General features: G+C 44.7%; 1 protein-coding gene across 12 annotated transcripts in view; it reads left to right on the forward strand.

Moving 5' to 3' along the window:
• The window catches only part of ATF1 (activating transcription factor 1), a 44,102-nt gene that overhangs the window by 15,788 nt on the left and 8,017 nt on the right, over positions 1 to 20,297 (forward strand). For 10 of the 12 annotated variants that reach the window (XM_020784245.3, XM_020784229.3, XM_020784205.3 and 7 more), the window contains 2 exons: positions 4,742 to 4,876; positions 20,191 to 20,288. In XM_020784245.3, coding sequence (XP_020639904.1) covers positions 4,742 to 4,876; positions 20,191 to 20,288 — 233 coding nt within the window. The remainder of the gene's footprint in view (positions 1 to 4,741; positions 4,877 to 20,190; positions 20,289 to 20,297) is intronic. The other 2 variants (XM_072990906.2, XM_078384410.1) reach the window with 2 other exon arrangements.

Raw genomic sequence — 20,297 nt, forward strand, 5'->3', positions numbered from 1 at the left:
ACTATTCCAAATCATCCATATTGCCCAGATACAGACCAAGGTACCGTGAAGGTTACCAATCCCAATCATTATCAGACGATGACTCCATTTCATCTGCCTCAGTATGGAGACACAACCAACTAAACAAAAAACGGACCAGCCTCAGCTTAAACACACGGTACGGAAACAAACCTCGGTACCAGGCCAACATGAACAAGCTGACGAACCTCCCTTGCAGTATACTGATCAGACGGTGGCTACTGGTACCAAACCAGTAAAGGGCATACCAGAGATTGCCGAATCAGACGACTCCATCTAAACTCCAGCATACTCATTAGGAAACAGCTCCTGTTCAACATTACCCTACCTCTCCCACCCAGTCATCTCATTCTTCTGACTCTTCTCACTTGGTCATTGACCAAGAATCAATGCCCAATTTGCCTACACCGGATTCTGATACCCTCACCAATAATCCACCCTTCCAATGATTTTTTCTCATATTCACAACTAATTATCAGAATAGCCAAGGCCATGGAGCTTGTTATACAAGAGCCATCACAAAGACAATCTGATAAGGTCTTCAAGGATATTAATGATGAACAAACTCTACCACCTAGCATGAGCGTCATTCTGGCCTTGCTAGAACTCACCAAACAAATGTGGTCAAAACCATCTTCAGTACCACAAATATCTAAAAAAGTTGAAAAGCTTTATAAAACGCACTGTGAAAATACCACGTTCTTGTTTAAACATCTGCCTTCAAACTCACTGATTGTTGACGCGACACAAAATAGGACACACAATCGCTCCACCACAACCCCTAACAACAAAGAAGGCAGAAAACTTGACATAGCAGGTCGCAGGGCCTATTCCTTAGCCTCATTCGTTCTTCAGGCTGCCAACTACATTGCAGCAATGGGAGCATACCACCGCTATTTGTGGAATAAAGCACTCCCATCTCTCCAATTTGCTGTGGGAGAGTACGAAGCATGCGGCCTTGCATTCCATGGGCCTCGCATGTCAAGAAAGAATTACAGCTAGGCAGATCATAGATGCATCATCATGACAGCTGGTTTCTGCAGTGGCATTGCGTAGATATTCATGGTTAAGAGCAGCACATATCCCAGATGATATCAAGTACCCCAAGAATTAAGTACCCTTTTCTCAAGGAATGCCATATTTCTCGTCAGTACCCCTTTAACCATCTACATTTTCCCTTTTCGTCACTTGAAGACTCTGAATAGAGATGGAGGATTTAAATTCATTCATTCATTCATTCATTCTAGAAAACTAAGCTAGTACATCATACAAAGGAATTTTCGCAAGGAACACTAGAATGGACTTTATTACTTCTTCTTCTTCAAAAAAAGCAATGGACTCACCACCATCGATTTAATCAATGCATGTTGTCACATCACCGTACATCACATTCATTGAAAATTCCACAATCAGGCTTATGATATCAAGGCCCTTTCCTTCAATCTCCTTGCACCACCATAAGTGTTCATGAAAGGCATGGCACCTATGCTAGCTTACCTACATAGAACATCAGTTTGTTGCCTCCCAACTTTAATCCAAGGAGGTCACAGGACACCCAAACAATCCTTCCTCCCCTTCCGGATCTCGGTCTGAAAGTCAACACAGTAAAACAAACAAACAAACAAACAAACAAACTACTCACCTCAATCTTGGTGTTTTGCTCCTGCTAATCTAATGTCACATCTATCGTCTAGCAGATTCACGATCACTTGCAACTACCACCTCAGCTATTTTGCTGGAACAGACAACACAACCTCATCAGGGCACAACTTTTGTTCCCTTAAAACTGCTGCTACAGAACACTACACACGACAACACCACTGGACAGGATGCGAATTGTGGAAATCCAAGGGAACATGTTACCTAAAAAGGCTGCACAATGGCACCTACATATAAACAACCTACAACGCCCAACTGCTTCCAGGCATTCATACAGTTCAAATCTCTTATCCGAGGCAAGGTGGCCGGGTCACAATGGACAACATCACTGCACCTAATTTTGCAATGGTGCATCCAACACCATATATTCCCCATGACATTATATATCGTGACAAAAGACAATCAAGGAGCAAGCGTACTCAGCATAATGAATACCAACAACACTGGTCACTAGACCATACAATTTCTCCCTTACCGTGCAAGATCTGGAATTCCCTCACATCAATACCTCTGCAACACACCAATATACCAAGGCATCCTCTGTCACTCAACACCAGACATGGCCCACAGACCCCTACAGGATGCCCTCATGACAGATTTAACTTTCACCTCATATATCTATTCCTGCCTATCATTCTCCATCTAAAGGACAAAACCATGAAAGATCATACCAAGAAAATACTGTTCTATGGTAGCCAAACAACTCTGGCTCACTATATTATAAACCATTACCAACAGCTATTTCTGCCTACCTCCCATACCCCACCCTCTCACTCTACATCACAACAGGGCTCACCAGCAGGATCTATACATCCTCCACCTTAAACTCTGAGAATCCTCCCTCAATGAATGATATCTTGGTCCATGTTGGGAAACCCCCCACAATCAAACTTTATTCACCGAAATGGATAATTATCTCTACACTTCCCCTTCAACATAACTTACCTATCAAACTGATAACCTCAGACCAATTCTGATAACCTACAATTCCTCTCTTATCTGTTGGCAAACAACTATCACTCGCTGCGCTCAAAAATTGCATTTCAGCTTTTATAGCAGACCAATCACCAGATCCAAATGCTGCAGTGATTTCAAACATCCAACCATAAACCGTTCCTTCAAGAGTGACCAATACTCAACTGTTGCCAACCCCACCTACTCCTCAGTGGTCTCTGTCAAATCTGTTACACAGACCATTTGTCCTCCCTTCAAGCTTCCAGCTACCACATTGGAACACATCTCCTCTCTCAAAACAATAAATCTACCGACCTTTCTTCTGTACCCTACTGCTGATCTAGACAGATCAACACATGTATTAGACACCGAAGGGCCCAGGCCTTCTATACCTACAAGATGGCCCCATTCACAAAGTCTAAAGACTGTTTATGTCAACGTACCACCCGCAATGGGTTATTCGGATATCCTCACTGACAGTATCCCGATGCATTATCTACCCTATACAACTGACATAACAACTTGCCAAGCAACCTTTACCTTAAGGTATTAAGGCTCATTTGGTGAAGATGACAGTCTCCTCTGCAGCGCCCTTCCACAAAGTCCCATTGATGGACATTTGCAAACTGCTACTTTGGCAACACGTTCAATGCTTGCCTCCCATTACAAGGTGGACGCAAGAGCCAAAGTAGATGCTGCCTCTGGGAGAACTGTGTTTTTCCAGTCCTTCCATGACATCCCTCCACCTGCAAGGTAAGCTTGTTAGTCACCCATTAGTGTGCATTCACAGAAGAAAGAGAGGTTACTTACCTGTAACTCTGGTTCTTCGAGTGGTCATCTGTGAATTCACACTTCCTGCCCGTCCTCCCCTCTGTCCATCACTCCTGTATCCTTTGATGCAGCGGCGGGCTATGTTGGGAACTGAAGTAACTGTGAGGGCGGGCAGACCTCATGGGCTAGGGGGCGATCCTTCATGAACATAGCATAAAACTTTGGAATATTCCAGAGACCTCTGCGCAGGCACAGATGAAACCCATTAGTGTGAATTCACAGATGACCACTTGAAGAACCAGAGTTACAGGTACGTAACCTCTCTATTTTAATGATCTTATGCATGTGTTCTGCTTAAATTGTGTTGGAAAGAACAGAAGAGATGCAGTAGTAGTGCTTGATGGCATCTCCCAAATTAATGTCTTTAGGTTTACTAAGAAATCTTCCGAATTTCAAAACTTGACTTGTTCATGCCCAGCAAAATAAATGATTACATGGTATTTTAGAGTGACTGTAAAGTTTAAATTAATACCTAACATAAACTACCTTTTGGCTTTCCTATGTGCTTTGCCTGAGAAAATTCTGTGTGTGTTTGTATAAAAAAAAATTTGCCTTCCAAAATGGGAACTTTCCACCTCTGTTGAATTTTGTACTTTTTCTGCTACCTGCTACTGTCATCCACCTTTCTCCCAGTGAAGAAACTCAAGGTGATGTAAAACAGCTTTTTAAAAGTATGTTTAGAATCACAACAAATTAAGATACTAATATTAAATCTAAACCATGTTGAAACAACTCTTATTTAAACAAATTTCAAACACATAATAGTAACAAAAATGCCACATTCCCTGCTTAAAAACTCCAGTCCTGCCAGGGCATTCACAGATCCCAGGTCAGTTTAAGAAAAGGAAGGTTTTTACCTGCTGGTGAAGGGACTCTGAGAAGGGAGCCAGCCTCACGTGGGAAGGAATGCCGTAGATTGGGAACAGCCCCTGAACATGCCCCTTCGTTAACCTCCAAATGTTCAATGGAGGTGGGACCAAGAGAAAGCCCCTCCCTCAAAAATCTCAGCAAGGGAACTAGGCATTTGCTGTGTTCTGGGTATAGAATGTCATGAAGGTTTCCACTGCTGAGAGTATCTGCTGTGATGTCATGTAGAATGGGCACTGCAGGTGAAGTGTGTCAAGGCTGAAAAGAGCATTTGGCTCAGCGGAACCAATTTTAAAAAGCGGACTTAGGTTGGAAATTCAGTACTGCCCCACCTCAGCCTTAATTGCATTTACATATACTTCCCAGGCTGTACATTTTGTAGTTTAGCTAATAATTGCTTCATTCATTATAGATGTCCCTTAGAGGTCCAGCTCCACTGACACCTTTCACAAAAGCTGTACCGCTCTGTGGGGATCAAGTCCAAGGCGTCATTCATACTGCTCAGACCTCTTCTGTAATTCACTCGCCACAAGGGCAATCGGTGCAGGTAAATCACCAACTTTCTGTATCAACTTACTCAGTTTTAATTTTAGTGCATTTTAATCCATCTGGTCCTGCCAGGACAATAATATTGTATGCTCCAAAGGTGAGAGAGAGAGAGAGAGAGAGAGAGAGAGAGAGAGAGAGAGATGAGAAAGCAATCCAGCAGAAGTCCCAACATGAATTATTATTGTTGGGATTAATATTATGGTTATTTTGTGTGCCCAATATTTTGTTAAACCCAGCCAAAATTAATAACGAAAACTAGTCCTCGTCAATGGCTTGACACAGCAAGACATGAACAGGCTATGTTATAGGAAGTGAAATGAATCTACTAACTTAACTGGAATAGGACATAGACACAACTGAAATTATGTCTAATATTTCAAAGATATGAAATGATGTTGAGATGCTTTGCAACAAGTGTATGTCGCTTGTATCTATAAACATCTGGTTTCAGTTATCCTATCTGAGACTGTACCTCAAAATGCACCATATAAGCATGTTAAATTGCTCAGTATTTGGCTCAAATGATTTCTCTCAGACGGAAGGGAATTATTATGAAGTGATTACTTTTTGTGGCACATGGATAGAAAAAAAATATACGTACAATAGATGTCAACATTTAAACTTACAAACATCTCTGAAAAATTCTTGTGCTCGGGAATGCAGAGTTAAACCAGAGGGCTGCATGTCCCTCCTTATGCAGAGCCCAGTGCTTTAGTTTATGAAAAAAAATTGAAGAAATGAGGGTCAAGCACTGACATGACTCATTTATTGAATCATACCTAGTACTGCTTGTGGGGGTGGAGGAGAAGACTGCATAACCCCAGAGATATACTGGGTAAGCTACAACCTCAAGGAAAGGCTCCATGAGCTGCTAGCATTTCCCAAGCAATTTTGTTTTAAGAAGGTTGTTTTTGTTGCCTCTCTTACTTTCAGTATTAAAGAGTGTATATGCAAGGAAATAAATCCTTCCCTTAGACCTCCTTTCCATCTGTTATGTTCAAGGAAGACAGTTCTCTGCGCCTGCCCCTAAAAAAGAGGCGTATAGCATGTAGGAAGAACTGCCAGGGCCTGTATGCCGTCAGACATCTATCTTGTTAGTGAGTCAGTGTCTAGTTAGAACTTGGCACTGTGGTTTGGACAGCAGGAAACTCCCCCACAGAAGGAGGAATTCATACATGCTGTGTTGCAATTAGACCTGTAACCAAGATTATGTGTAAGTAACTGAAATACTCATGAATGTATTGCCTGTTAACCCCTGCTTCTCCCTCTCCCTTATTTATGCAGTGTTGTAATTTGGATTATAGGTCCCTGGGACAAGGAGCAGTCCTCCTGTACTCTGTAGCATGCATTGCCCACTTACATTGCTATATACGTTGTTGTTGTTTACTCGTTAGGTCATGTCCAACTCTTCATGACCCCATGGACCAGAGCACGCTAGGCCCTCCTGTCTTTCACTGCCTCCCGGAGTTGGGTCAAATTCATGCTGGTAGCTTCAATGACATTATCTAACTATCTTGTCCTCTTTCGTCCCCTTCTCCTCTGGCCCTCACACTTTCCCAACATCAGGGTCTTTTCCAGGGAGATTTCTCTTCTCATGAGAAGACCAAAGTATTGGAGCCTCAGTTTCAGGATCTGTCCTTCCAGTGAGCACTCAGGGTTGATTTCCTTCAAAATGGATAGGTTTGATCTCCTCGCAGTCCAGGGGACTTTCAAGAGTCTCCTCCAGCACCACAATTCAAAAACATCAATTCTTTGGCTGTCAGCCTTCTTTATGGTCCAGCTCACTTCCATACAACACTAGCGGAAAAACCACAGCTTTGACTATGCGGACCTTTGTCGGCAAAGGGATGTATCTGCTTTTTAAGATGCTGTCTAGATTTGTCTTCGCTTTCCTCCCAAGAAGCAGGCGTCTTTTAATTTCGTGGCTGCTGTCACCATTTGCAGTGATCATGGAGCCCAAGAAAATAAATCTGTCACTGCCTCCATATCTTCCCCTTCTATTTGCCAGGAGGTGATGGGACCAGTGGCCATGATCTTAGTTTTTTTGAAGTTGAGCTTCAGACCGTTTTTTGCACTCTCCTCTTTCACCCTCATTACGAGGTTCTTTAAGTCCTCCTCACTTTCTGCCATCAGAGTGGTATCATCTGCATATCAGAGGTTGTTGATATTTCTTCCGGCAATCTTAATTCCGACTTGGGATTCATCCAGTTCAGCCTTTCGCATGATTTATTCTGCATATAAGTTAAATAAGCAAGGAGATACTGTACTCCTTTCCCAGTTTTGAACCAATCAGTTGTTCCATATCCAGTTCTAACTGTTGCTTCCTGTCCCACATATAGATTTCTCAGGAGATGGATAAGGTGGTCAGGCACTCCCATTTCTTTAAGAACTTGCTATAGCTTGCTGTGGTCCACACAGTCAAAGACTTTTGCATAGTCAAGCAGAAGTAGATCTTTTTCTGGAACTCTCTGGCTTTCTCCATAATCCAGCACATGTTAACAATTTGGTCTCTAGTTCCTCTGCCCCTTTGAAACCCGGCTTGTATTTCTGGGAGTTCTCAGTCCACATACTGCTGAAGCCTACCTTGGAGGATTTTGAGCATAACGTTGCTAGTGTGTGAAATGAGTGCAATTGTATGGTAGTTGGAGCATTCTTTGGCACTGCCCTTCTTTGGGATTGGGATGTAGACTGATCTTTTCCAATCCTCTGGCCACTGCTGAGTTTTCCAAACTTGCTGGCATATTGAGTGTAGCACCTTCACAGCATCATCTTTTAAGATTTTAAATAATTCCACTGGAATACCATCACCTCCACTGGCCTTGTTGTTAGCCATGCTTTCTAAGGCCCACTTGATTTCACTCTCCAGGGTGTCAGGCTCATGGTCTGCAACCACACTATCTGGGTTGTCCGGGATATCCAAATCTTTCTAGTATAATTCCTCTGTGTATTCTTGCCACCTGTCCTTGATGTCTTCTGCTTCTGTGAGGTCCCTACTATATTTCCCTTTATCTTGTCTATCTTTGCACAAAATGTTCCTTTAATATCTCCAATTTTCTTGAACAGATCTCTGGTTTCCCCCTTTTTATTATTTTCCTCTATTTCTTCGCATTATTCATTTAAGAAGGCTCTCTTGTCTCTCCTTGCTATTCTTTGGAAGTCTGCATTCAGTTTTCTGTAACTTTCCCTATCTCCCTTGCATTTTCTTTCCCTTCTCTTCTCTGCTGTTTCTAAGGCCTCGTTGGACAGCCACTTTGCTTTCTTGCATTTCCTTTTCTTTGGGATGTTTTTTGTTGCTGCCTCCTGTACAATGTTACAAGCCTCTATCGAAAGTTCTTCAGGCACTCTATCCACCAAATCGAGTTCCTTAAATCTGTTCTTCACTTCCGCTGTGTATTCATAAGGGATTTGGTTTAGATTATACCTGACTAGCCCAGTGGTTCTTTAACGTGGTTCTCTATGAATCCACACTGATGGGTTAAACAGCGCCTGCGCTGGTTCCTCTCGGAATTTTCCAGAGCTATGAGGGAAAAGATACAATGTTTGAGTTGCCCTGCACTGCGCAAGTGCAGCCCGCCAAAAATCCCCAGTTCCATTTATCCGCCCGCGGAGTTGGAACCTCTCGGTTAGAGCTCTTGAGATTTTACTCTCCTTTCGCCATTTTCGGATTTTTTGGACTTGACCTGGCTTGCCTATCGTCTATCCGCATCTCCGTTGCCCTGAATTCGGACCGGCTGACCTTCCCTTGCCTCTGGCGTGCTTCTTGCAAGTACTTTCACTTCCCGCTTGATCCTGATTGAGGCCTATTACCTCCTGCTGAGGCGCCACGCGCCAGCAGGATTTCTTCAATTACTGACTTTCTCTACCGTTCGTTCACCGCTTGGCTTATGTCAGCGAAAAAGGGACCTTTCCGCCGCTGTTCTGCTTGCTCCGGGAAGCTCCCCTTCCAGGACCATCATTCCCTCTGTCTTTTCTGTCTGGGCGAGACCCATTCGCCCACCACTTGCAAGCATTGCAAGGAATTCACCAAGGCGACCCTAAAATCTCGTCAGCAACGCCTCAAGTATTTTCTCTGGAACCGTACTCTCTCAGCTTCACAACCGTCAGATATGGAATCCGTTCAGTCGGTCTCCACCGTTCGTTCATCGGTCACTTTGGTCTCCTCTTCCCCTCCTTCGACATCCAAGGAGGTGTCCACGAAGGCTTCCAAAGCGAAATCTAAGAAATTGCCTACTGGAAAGAAGTCTTCCTCTGATGTTCCTTCTTCTTCAACTTCGGCACCGACAAAGAAGAAGGGTCCGTCCAAGGCGGCGTCGAAGGCTAAGGCGAAGACCAAGGAGATTACCCTGGTCGTCCCACCTGTCTCGGCTTCGGTTCCTTCTCCATTTCTTGAGGAGTCTTCTCGGGACCGAGACTCGGTCTCCGACTTAGGTGCCCCCATTCCACCTCGCCAACCGCCTCCGGTGGATTTGGGAAAATCGCCTACGGTTAGCCAGCTCGACAAGGTCGTTGCCGGCGCCGAAAGCATGCCGCTCAGCCCAATACTTACCGGGCGTACCACCCGATCTCCTTCACTCCTTTCGGAGTCGGGTCGATCGGCATCTTCTCCCCCCCCCCACGGGGTCGACCTACCAAGCCAGTCGAAGATCCAGTCCCTCGGCGTCCAGCTTCACACTCTGCCGACGACGAACCATTGCCGAAAAAACCCCGTCATCGACGCAGGCACCGTCGAGGCCACCGACGCCGAAGGGACTCCTCACCGTCCGACTCAGAATACAGTCGGGGTCGGAAGAGGTCCCACCGGAGACGGCGAAGAAGGGATTCTTCTACCGAGTCCTCTTCTACCTCAAGAGATAGGAGACATAGGAGAAAGAGATCTAAGTACTCCTATTCCTCATCCTCTCGGTCACGTTCTCCGCGTCGAACCCCGTCCCCGAATAGACCTTCGGAAACGGGCTCCGGTAAGCCTACGGCGCCGACGGATGCCCCGACTGCACCGCCTGTCGCGCCACCTCGACGACCTGCAGAGGAGTGTCCTCCGGCCCCGAAAAAGACACCTTCGGGGCCGAAAGTACCTCGTCCTCCATCCTCTCCATACCACTCAGAGGAAGAGCATCCCGGAGAGGAATCTTCCGGTGCGGAAGACGACACCGAGTCGGAGGTGTCCTTGGAAGTTCCGATCCCGGGGGAACCTTTGCCCCCAGAGGCAGCGAACTTAAAGCCATCCTCTCCTTCGGAAGATTTTTCTTCCTACACCCAAATGGTTGGCCGCATGGCGCAGGCTTTGAAGCTTGCAATTGAACAGTCCCCAAGAAGAGAAGAAAATCTCATCTTCGGGGATATTGAGGCCGAGCGAACGCATCCAGTCAGTTTGTCTTTCATACCTGAACTGATGGATCTTATTAAGGAATTCTGGGACCACCCGGCCAATGCTACCTCGATTTCGAAAAGAACCGAGAATCTCTATAGGATCCATGGTGACAACACCTCTTTCCTGGTCATGCATCCTGCACCCAACTCTTTAATAGTGGAGTCTAGCTCCACTAAGACTCCTGCAAAAGGTCATCCTACCCCAACCAACAAGGAGGGCAGGAAGTTAGAGATTCTGGCACGTCGAATGTACTCTATGACCACATTTACCCTGCATGCAGTGAATTATTTAGTGGCTATGGGTGCCTACCAAAAACAACTTTGGTCCAGGGTTCTTCCAGCCCTTCAAATGGCTCCAGACGACATTAGACAGCTCTGTCTGGATACTCATGCGGAAGCTCTCACGGTATCTAAATACCAACGACTAGCCGCCCGCCATGTAGCAGAGGCCACGTCCAAGAATTTTGCTTCCCTTATCACTCTGAGAAGGCATGCTTGGCTGCGCTCAGCCAACATTGTTGAGGACATTAAGACTAGAGTAGAAAATCTACCTTTTGATGCCACAGGCCTCTTCAGCCAGAGTACTGATGAGAACCTGGAAAACTTACATAAAAGTAAGAAAACAGCCAAGTCCTATTCTGTCCAACCTCCACCTAGACAATCCAAACCTCAGTGGCGTCCAAAGTACACCACCCAGTCTTACCAACAGCCTTCCACCAGTACTTACCGTCCTTATGGAGGCAATTCTTCCCAACGTCCACCTCAAGCTTCTTCCTCTTCATCTGCTGCTTTCAGACCCCAACCGTCCCGTAAGAGGCAGTCCTTCAAAGCACCTGGAAGAAAACAGAAACAGTACCTTTGACGCCCTGGCCATTCCACCGTCACCCTCCCACACCACCCGCCTCTCTCCTTACCTTCACAACTGGACTCTCATCACCAACGACATCTGGGTTCTCAACATTATCACCTCCGGTTACCGCCTGGAGTTTATAAGGTTGCCTCCTCTAGGACAGGTCAACCCTACATCATTCGATCCAATCCTAGAGGAGGAAATCCTGACTCTCCTTCAGAAAGGGGCCATCCAGAAGGTGTCATCAGAGGATGTCCTCGACGGTTTTTACTCCCGATACTTTCTGGTACCAAAGAAGGACGGGGGACTCCGTCCCATCCTCGATCTGAGAAGCCTCAACAAGTTTCTCAAACCACGCAAGTTCAAGATGGTGACTTTAGAGTCCATTCTCCATCTTCTGAGGCAAGGAGACTGGTTTGTGGTCCTGGATCTAAAAGACGCATATTTCCATGTCACCATACACAAGAGCCACAGGAAATATCTGCGCCTACTCTTCAACAACACCATTTTTCAGTTTCTGGCCTTACCCTTCGGCCTTTCCACAGCACCCAGGACTTTCACCAAGTGCATGGCTCCCGTGGCAGCATACCTGCGCCTCCAGGGGATCCAGGTGTTTCCCTACATCGACGACTGGCTGATTGTCTCGACCTCAAAACATCAGGCCTTAGAGGACACTCAGTATGTTCTCCAGACGTTACAATCACTAGGTCTTACCGTGAATCACGAAAAGTCCAAGCTGAACCCATCTCAAGTGGTGGACTACATCGGAGCGAGGCTAGACTCAGTGCACGCTCGGATGTTCATGCCTCCAGAACGCATCCGAAAGTTACACAAAGCCATCAGGAAATTCAGGCCAAGGACAAGAGTAAAAGCAAGCCTTGCGCAACATCTGCTAGGCCTCATGGCTTCTACAACGGCGACCTTGTCCCATGCTCGCCTCAAGATGCGTTCACTTCAAATCTGGCTGCTGTCCCTCTTCGATCCACTCCTCGACAGTCCAAACAAGCTTCTTACTGTCACCCCGGAGCTGGCACAACAGCTTCAGTGGTGGACTTTCCCACCTCACCTCTTGGTGGGACGTCCCTTCCGTCCTCTTCATTTGACAACTCAAGTCACTACGGACGCGAGTCCACTCGGATGGGGCGCCCATTGCCAGGGGCATCAGATCAACGCCCTGTGGTCCCCTCAGGAGAAGGGCTTGCACATCAACCACCTGGAGCTGCTAGCCATCATAAAGGCTTTGAGGTCCTTCCTACCTTTAGTGAGAGGCAGGGCGATTCAGCTCGTCACAGACAACACCACAGCGATGTTTTATGTGAACAAGCAGGGAGGAACAAGATCAAAGTCCCTTTTGTTCCTGTCAATACATCTCTGGGAGTGGTGCTACCAGGAGCAAATCTACCCGGTAGCCATCCACATAGCCACCACAGACAACATCGTTGCAGACGAGCTCAGTCGCCGTCCCACTCAAAGTCACGAATGGGAACTGGACTCAGAGATCTTTCAGGAACTCTGCCACAGGTGGGGAACTCCGACAATCGACATGTTCGCCAAGCACTCCAACAAGAAGTGTCTCCGCTACGCGTCCAGGGCAGGACGGGGCCCAGGATCATTGGGAGATGCTTTCATGATCCCTTGGCACAAGGGCCTTCTCTACCTGTTTCCTCCCATTCCATTGGTTCAGAGGTCAGTAGTCAGAGCCCTCCAGTTGCAAGCAGAAGCAATCTTGATTGCACCTTGGTGGCCCAGACAACCTTGGTTCTCTCTACTTCTGCAGATAGCAATCGACAAGGTCAAGCTTCCTCTCATTCCTCACCTAATAACTCAGGACTCGGGGTCGATCTTCCATCCCGACCTCGACTCCCTCCAATTGACAGCGTGGAGGATATCCCGTCAATAATGGAAGTTCTTGACAAGGCAAGAAAGCCTTCTACCATCCGCCTCTATCAACACAAGTGGCAAGGCTTTCTCAAATTCGCTACGGAGCGGGGTTTACAAGCATCTCCCGTCTCTTTATCTACATTGCTACTGTATCTCAGACACTTATTCGATCTTGGTTTATCTAAGTCTACCTTAAAGGTATACACCTCAGCCATTGTAACTTTCCAACCCAAGGGATCTCAATCCTCCAGATGGTTTTCCCATCCAACGGTGAAAGCTTTCTTCAGAGGTCTGACCAACATGAGACCCCCTGTGCGAAGACCATTACCTCAGTGGTCTTTACAGACAGTACTACACTCACTGGTTCGTCCCCCCTTTGAGCCAATGGCTACCTGTGACCTGAAGTTTTTGTCCCTCAAAACTTTGTTTCTTGTCGCCATCACTTCTGCCCGTAGGGCTAGTGAATTGGCGGCTCTCCGGGCTGATTCCCCTTACCTCCAATTTTTCAAGGACAAGGTGGTGTTACACCCAGATATTTCTTTCCTCCCCAAGGTGGTCTCAGACTTTCATGTCAACCAACCTCTGTTGCTGCCTACTCTTTTTTCCGAACCCTCTTCGGATGTTGAACGCACACTCCACTGTTTAGACGTTCGTCGTGCGTTGTCCTTTTATATCTCCAGGACCAAGGACTTCAGAAAGGTCCCGAGACTGTTCTTGTGTTACTATGGCCAACGTAAAGGGACTGCTGCTTCGACGTCGACCCTCTCCAGATGGTTGGTTTCCACCATTTCGTTGGCCTATGAGTTGCAGCACAAACCTCTCCCTGAAAACCTGCGTGCTCATTCCACACGAGCTGTTGCTACATCCACGGCCCTGCTGCGTGGGGTTGACATCCCCGATATATGTCGCGCAGCTACCTGGTCCAGTGTATCCACATTCATCAAGCACTACAGACTGGACCTCAGGGCCAAGAATGAGACCAGATTCGGGAGGGCTATCCTTACATCACTGCTGCAGTGACGGCCCACCATCCTGTAAGTAGCTTGGTAGTCACCCATCAGTGTGGATTCATAGAGAACCACGTTAAAGAAGAACAGGTTACTTACCTGTAAACATGGTTCTTTAAGTGGATTCTCTATGAATACACACGACCCGCCCAACCTCCCCACGTGTCCGTCACTGTTGACTGAGTTCCAACTCTCTCTATGTGCGGGCACATGGAACTGGGGATTTTTGGCGGGCTGCACTTGCGCAGTGCAGGGCAACTCAAACATTGTATCTTTTCCCTCATAGCTCTGGAAAATTCCGAGAGGAACCAGCGCAGGCGCTGTTTAACCCATCAGTGTGTATTCATAGAGAATCCACTTAAAGAACCATGTTTACAGGTAAGTAACCTGTTCTTTTTCCTACTTTCTTCAGTTTAAGCTAAGAGTTTTGCTGTAAGAAGGTGATGATAGAGCCACAATCAGCTCCATGTCTTGTTTTTGCTGACTCTATAGAGCTTCTAAATCTTTGGCTGCAGAGAACATAATCAATCTGTTTTCGGTATTGCCCATCTGGTGATGTCCATGTGTAGAGTCTCCTTTTGTGTTGTTGGAAAGGAGTGTTTGTGATGACCAGCTTGTTCTCTTGACAAAACTCTATTAGCCTTTGCCCTGCTTCATTTTGAACTCCAAGGCCAAACTTACCTGTTGTGCCTTTTATCTCTTGACTCCTTACTTTATCATTCCAGTCCCCTATAATTAGAAGAACATCTTTTTTGGGTGTCATTTCTAGAAGGTGTTGTAAATCTTCATAGAATTGGTCAATTTCAGCCTCTTCAGCATCAGTGGTTGGTGCATAAACTTGGATTACTGTCATGTTGAAAGATCTGCCTTGGGTTCATATTGAAATCATTCTATAATTTTTGAGTTTATATCCCAGTACATCTTTTCCCATTCTTTTGTTGACTATGAGGGCTACTCCATTTCTTCTACAGAATTCTTGCCCACAATAGTAGATATGATAATTGTCTGAATTGAATCCGCCCATTCCTGTCCATTTTAGTTCACTGACACCCAGGATGTCAATGTTTATTCTTGCCATCTCCTGTTTAACCACATCCAGCTTACTAAGATTCATAGATTTTCCATTCCAGGTCCCTGTGCAGTATTTTCCTTTGCAGCATCAGACTTTCCTTTCACTTCCAGGCGTGTCCACAGCTGAGCGTCCTTTCGGCTTTGGCCCAACCACTTCATTAGCTGTGGAGCGTCCAACATGCTACTGAGGAAGAGTCCTCCACTCTTCCTCAGTAGCATGTTGGATGCCTTCCGACCTGAGGGGTTCATCTTCCAGCGTCATATCTTTTAGCCTTTTGTTTCTGTCCATGAAGTTTTCTTCACTCCATACTGGAGTGGCTTGCCAGTTCCTGCTCCAGGTGGATCGTGTTTAGTCAGAACTCTCCACTATGACCTGTCCGTCTTGGGTATCCCTGCACGGCATAGCCCATAGCTTCTCTGAATTACTCAAGCCCCTTCGCCAGGACAAGACAGCAATCCGTGAAGGGGGCTATATACATAGTCAGACTAGTAGTGATGAAGAATGAGATTTGAAAGTTCTATTCCTGGCTCTCAGATACACTGTTGAGCATTTTCCTGTATTACTGACTTAAAGTGCTTACATGTAGTAACAGAACTTGCCCTGTTTTTGGTTGCCATATAGAACACAGTTTGGTATATAAGCCATATCGGTAGGCAGAATGTGGCAGTTACTGTAGCTGGCAGGTGCTAAGGACCATATAGTAGTGATAGAACATTGAAAGGAAGTGCTCTGGCTGCCATATAAACTCCCTTGTTTCCCCTGTTTGCATGTACAGTCCCATCAACAAGTAACAAGTTAAGTTCTGGACACCACCATTTAAGAATAAATGTGTCCAGAGGAGACCTATCAGGATGAAGAAAGGTCTGGAAACCAAGCTCTGTTAAGAATGGTTGAGCTAATTGGGCATGTTGAGCCTAGAGAAGGGAAAACTGAGTGCTGTCTTCAAATATTTGAAGTACTGTCAGGTGGAATAGGGAGCAAACTTGTTTTGTCCCAGCTACAGGGCATCGGACTCAAAGTAATGAATCCAAACTACAAAAAAGGCTATTGTGACATAACGTTGGGAAGATCTTCCTGACAGTTAAGATCTGTTTGACAGTGGAACAGTCTGCCTCTAGAGGTTTTTCATCGGAAGTTAGGCAACCACCTGTCAGGGTTGCTTTAACAGTGGATTTCCTGCTTCTGCAAGGAGCTGGGCTCCATGGCCCTTGGGCTTCCCGTTCAGCACTACAGCTTTAGAATTCTAATACTCAAGTCCCAGTTCAGATGTGATCATTATGTGGGGATGGGGGAATTTTGTATTCTTTGCCTCAGGAAGCAAATATCATAGGTTGATCCTGCAAATAACATGCCAAACAGTTATGTGAAGCTTAAATTACAGTGGTGCCTCGCACAACGGGCGCCTCGTAGAGCGATGAATTCGCTCTACGAGGCCGTTTTTGCGATCGCAAATGCGATCGCAAAACGATGCCCGTATAGGCGGTGATTCACAGAGCGAAGGTTTTTATGTTTGAGATATAATTAATGAATTTTTGAATTGGGAATAGCTGTTGCCTAAAGTTTTTTCCGAACACCGTAGGAGAGTAACAGAACACTGACACATGTGGATGGTTAGGCTGCTGCTTTACTTCTTGTTTTCTCTGATACTTGAAAGACCCCCTTTCAGACCAGAAACGTGTGGTCTTGACCATGGAGTTCAAGGGTATATACATGATGACTGCCTTGAAGAACAGCTCCTTCTTTTATTTTATTTGGTAGTAGAAGAGGAAAACCCCTTCGGTTATTTCGTTTGAGACAGTTTTTGAAGAAGTAGCTGTGTTAGTCTGTGTAAGTGTATAAGAGCAGGAGGAGGAGAAAGAAAAAGAGAGAAAATGTTGTGATCCCTTAAAGACTATATTATAGCGTGAGCCTTGTGGATCACATCCACTTCCTCAGACATTAAACATCTCTTGGTTTGGGATGTTTTCCTTTTTGATCAGAGCAAATACGCATGTTAAGGTATCTTGCAAACAGGGAGAGAGAATTACATGAATGTGTATGGTTGTGGTGTGGAACTGTTATCTTCTAGCATGGAGATCCGCCTCAAATAGGCTCATGTTCAGGTTGCTTTGGACCTTCTTCCTCCACACCTATCACTAACAAGAAGATTATTAGCCCAAGAAGTCTGCCCGTCCCAGCCATTCTGTCACCCACTTTATCTCTATTTCAGAGTTTAGTCCAGGAGAAATTATCAGTCCACATCCAAGAATGCTGAGAAGAGATCAGACCATCAACCTACTTAGTTACCAGAAGATATTTCCAGAGGCCTCTGTCTATATATATGTTTGTTTATGGGATGGGTTGTGTTGTTTGAACATCTGTCCTTGGCAGAAAACTGTCTCTAAATTTGCCATTTATCATCTTGTCATTATCTTAACTGGAAGGTAAGATGGCTAGAAAGGGCACAGAGGCTGCAGTCCCTTCCAGCAGGGAATCAAGTACAGTTATCATGTTATGGAAGCATACCAGATCTGCACGAGAGACTCCTCTCTCTCTCTCTCTCTCTCTCTCTCTCTCTCTCTCTGTCAGCTGTTAAACATTACGAAGTTGTGTTTCAGGAGGTGGGGGGGGAGTGAAATTAGTCCAGCCATGGTTCACTTTGATTTCGTCCAGCCTTTGCCCTCCTGCCCTACCAGTCCCAGTGAGCACTAGCTTATCTCACATACTGTACATGTTTTGTTGCTTAGAAATGAAATTCCTGTGCTGTATGTAATAGCTGTTGAGATTCAAACACAGTGATGTTGCTTCAAATAAAGAGAGAGATTCGAACACATGATTTTGTTTCTAGGACAAAGAAACCATCCCTTCTCTTAGGAGGAACACCTAGTATGCAATGTAGGATACAAAATTTGCAGCTTCGGGCTTTTGTTTTACTTTGCTCTCAAAGACCATAATCAGGATGCAACATTTTAGTTCTCCCGTTACGTTTTTATTGCACAGTTGAGACAGAACTAAACTCACAAGGTAGGCATACTTTAATGTCCTCACTTGAAGAATTTTAAACAGTGCCCCTGAGTTTAAGCCACTTGCCATGTACAGGATTGTTAAAGGACAACTGTCCCAGTAAATCTGATGCTTTATGCCAGTGGGATAATTTTTACCCCAGCCATTATAATGTAGAAGGACAAAAAAAAGAGGTCTCATACTGTTCTTTGTTTTTGTTTTTGTGAACCAGGATGCAGACATAACATTTTCTGATTGTTAGTACAAAAATCATTATGTTCAATCTTTCTATTTGAAGCAAAATCATGGTGTTAGTTGTTCCCATTCAAAGTGAGAGCAACTGTAGTTTTCAGTGGGTTAAGGAAATACAGTGGTGCCTTGCTTTACGATTGTCCCGCATTATGACAAAACCGCATTACAACTATCTTTTTTGCGTTCGCAGTTGCGATTGCAAAACGATGGTCTAAATGGGTTTTTTTCACTTTGCGATGATGGGTTCCCTGCTTCGGGAACCGATTCTTTGCAAAACGGTGTTTTTTAAACAGCTGATCTGTGGTTTCAAAATGGCCACCGGGTAAACAAAATGGCTCCCCGCTGTTTTCTGGAACGGATTGCTTGCAAGACAGGCAGTGAAAATGGCTGCCCTATGGAGGATCTTCGCTGGATGGTGAGTTTTGACCCCATTGGAACGCATTGAAGGGGTTTCAATGGGTTTTTTTCGCATTACGATGTTTTCGCTTAACGGCGATTTTCCTGGAACGGGTTATTGTCGTTAAGTGAGGCACCACTGTACAAGTTACATAAATCTAGATCTAACCCTATTGCTAACTCTCAACATACTAGAATTCTTGTGAATTCAGAAAATATGTCGCCACAAATTCAATACAAAATATTCTGCTATTTTCATTTCTTTAAATGCTGATGGATGAGTGTTAACTGAAATACTTTCCAGGAACTGTGTGTCTTCTTTTGGATCTCATGTTGTTACTCTACCAGTGAATATATAAAAAAGAGCTTTGTGTTTCTTTGGAATCACCAAGTGGGGGGAATCTAGTAAAATTGGCAAAAAGATTCATGGGGAATACACTGCTGGAGTCCTTGAGAAACATGTCTTGATATCCCCCCACAAAACTCTGGGTTATCTAAATGTGTGCGTGCGTGTGTGGAACAAGGAGTAATTTTTTAAAATCTTGCCTTGTTGCAAAATTAGAAACATTTAAAAAGCAATGAACTTACATAGGCATCAGCTAATCTTTACTTTTCCCCACACTACATGGATGTCTGGAAAACTACACCAAGAGTGAAACAATGGTTTATTCTCATCCTCCAAAGAGAGATGGAGCATTTAAGCAACTTATACCTTGATATCCAGATGAACAGTAGTATGATTGGAAAAGGTTATCTGATTTCACACTCAAATTAACCCTTTCAGGTTAATTTCATGAGTGCCATCTGTAATGGACTACCACAGACTCAAATTACCAAGGGGTGTTATAAATCTTATAGTACTCTGAGGACTTTGAGTGTCATACATTTGACCTTGATAAATTTCCAATTGGAAAAATGCTAAGATTTATTTTTTGATGCTGAAAATATTTACATTGCAGATAAAACTGTGATCACTATCGTATATCTGACTCAAATATTTTATAGCCATTCCAAAAATGTTTTCCAACATTCTTCTCATGGGTCTGCATATAAACATGCTGAGTTTATATGCATTGTGCTTTTTTCCTACCTCACATTACAATGGCTGAAATACAGTAATAAATCACAACTACAGTAGGCCCATTGAATCACTGGGGATTTTGTGGGACAACATCTGTGTATGTTCCACTGATTCAGTGGGCTTACTCTAGTTGCAATTTACTACTGCATTTCAGCCAATGAGTTACTTTAGAACTCTGACCTCTTCTCAAGATCATATTTAAAATTGTAGTTTAAATAATGACACACATTTAGCTTATATATCTAGTGATAATGTATTCTTTGAAACTTCCATTCCTTGAAACGTAGTACTGTAACAAACTGTATTGCAATTCATTGAAAAACTGTTGTCACTTTAAAAAAATCTTCATAGTTGCCTTGGCAAACGTAGAAGGTGTGTACTATTGTCTCATGGTGTTCTACAAAATGATGTGTGTTTCTTTTAGGCATCTTTGTCAGAAAGTGAGGATTCACAAGATTCCTCGGATAGCATAGACTCTTCACAGAAAGCTAGAGGTATTCTAGCACGCCGTCCATCTTATAGGTCAGTAAT

This window comes from Pogona vitticeps, chromosome 2, assembly GCF_051106095.1.
Source record: "Pogona vitticeps strain Pit_001003342236 chromosome 2, PviZW2.1, whole genome shotgun sequence".
Classification (NCBI taxonomy): Eukaryota; Metazoa; Chordata; class Lepidosauria; order Squamata; family Agamidae; genus Pogona; species Pogona vitticeps.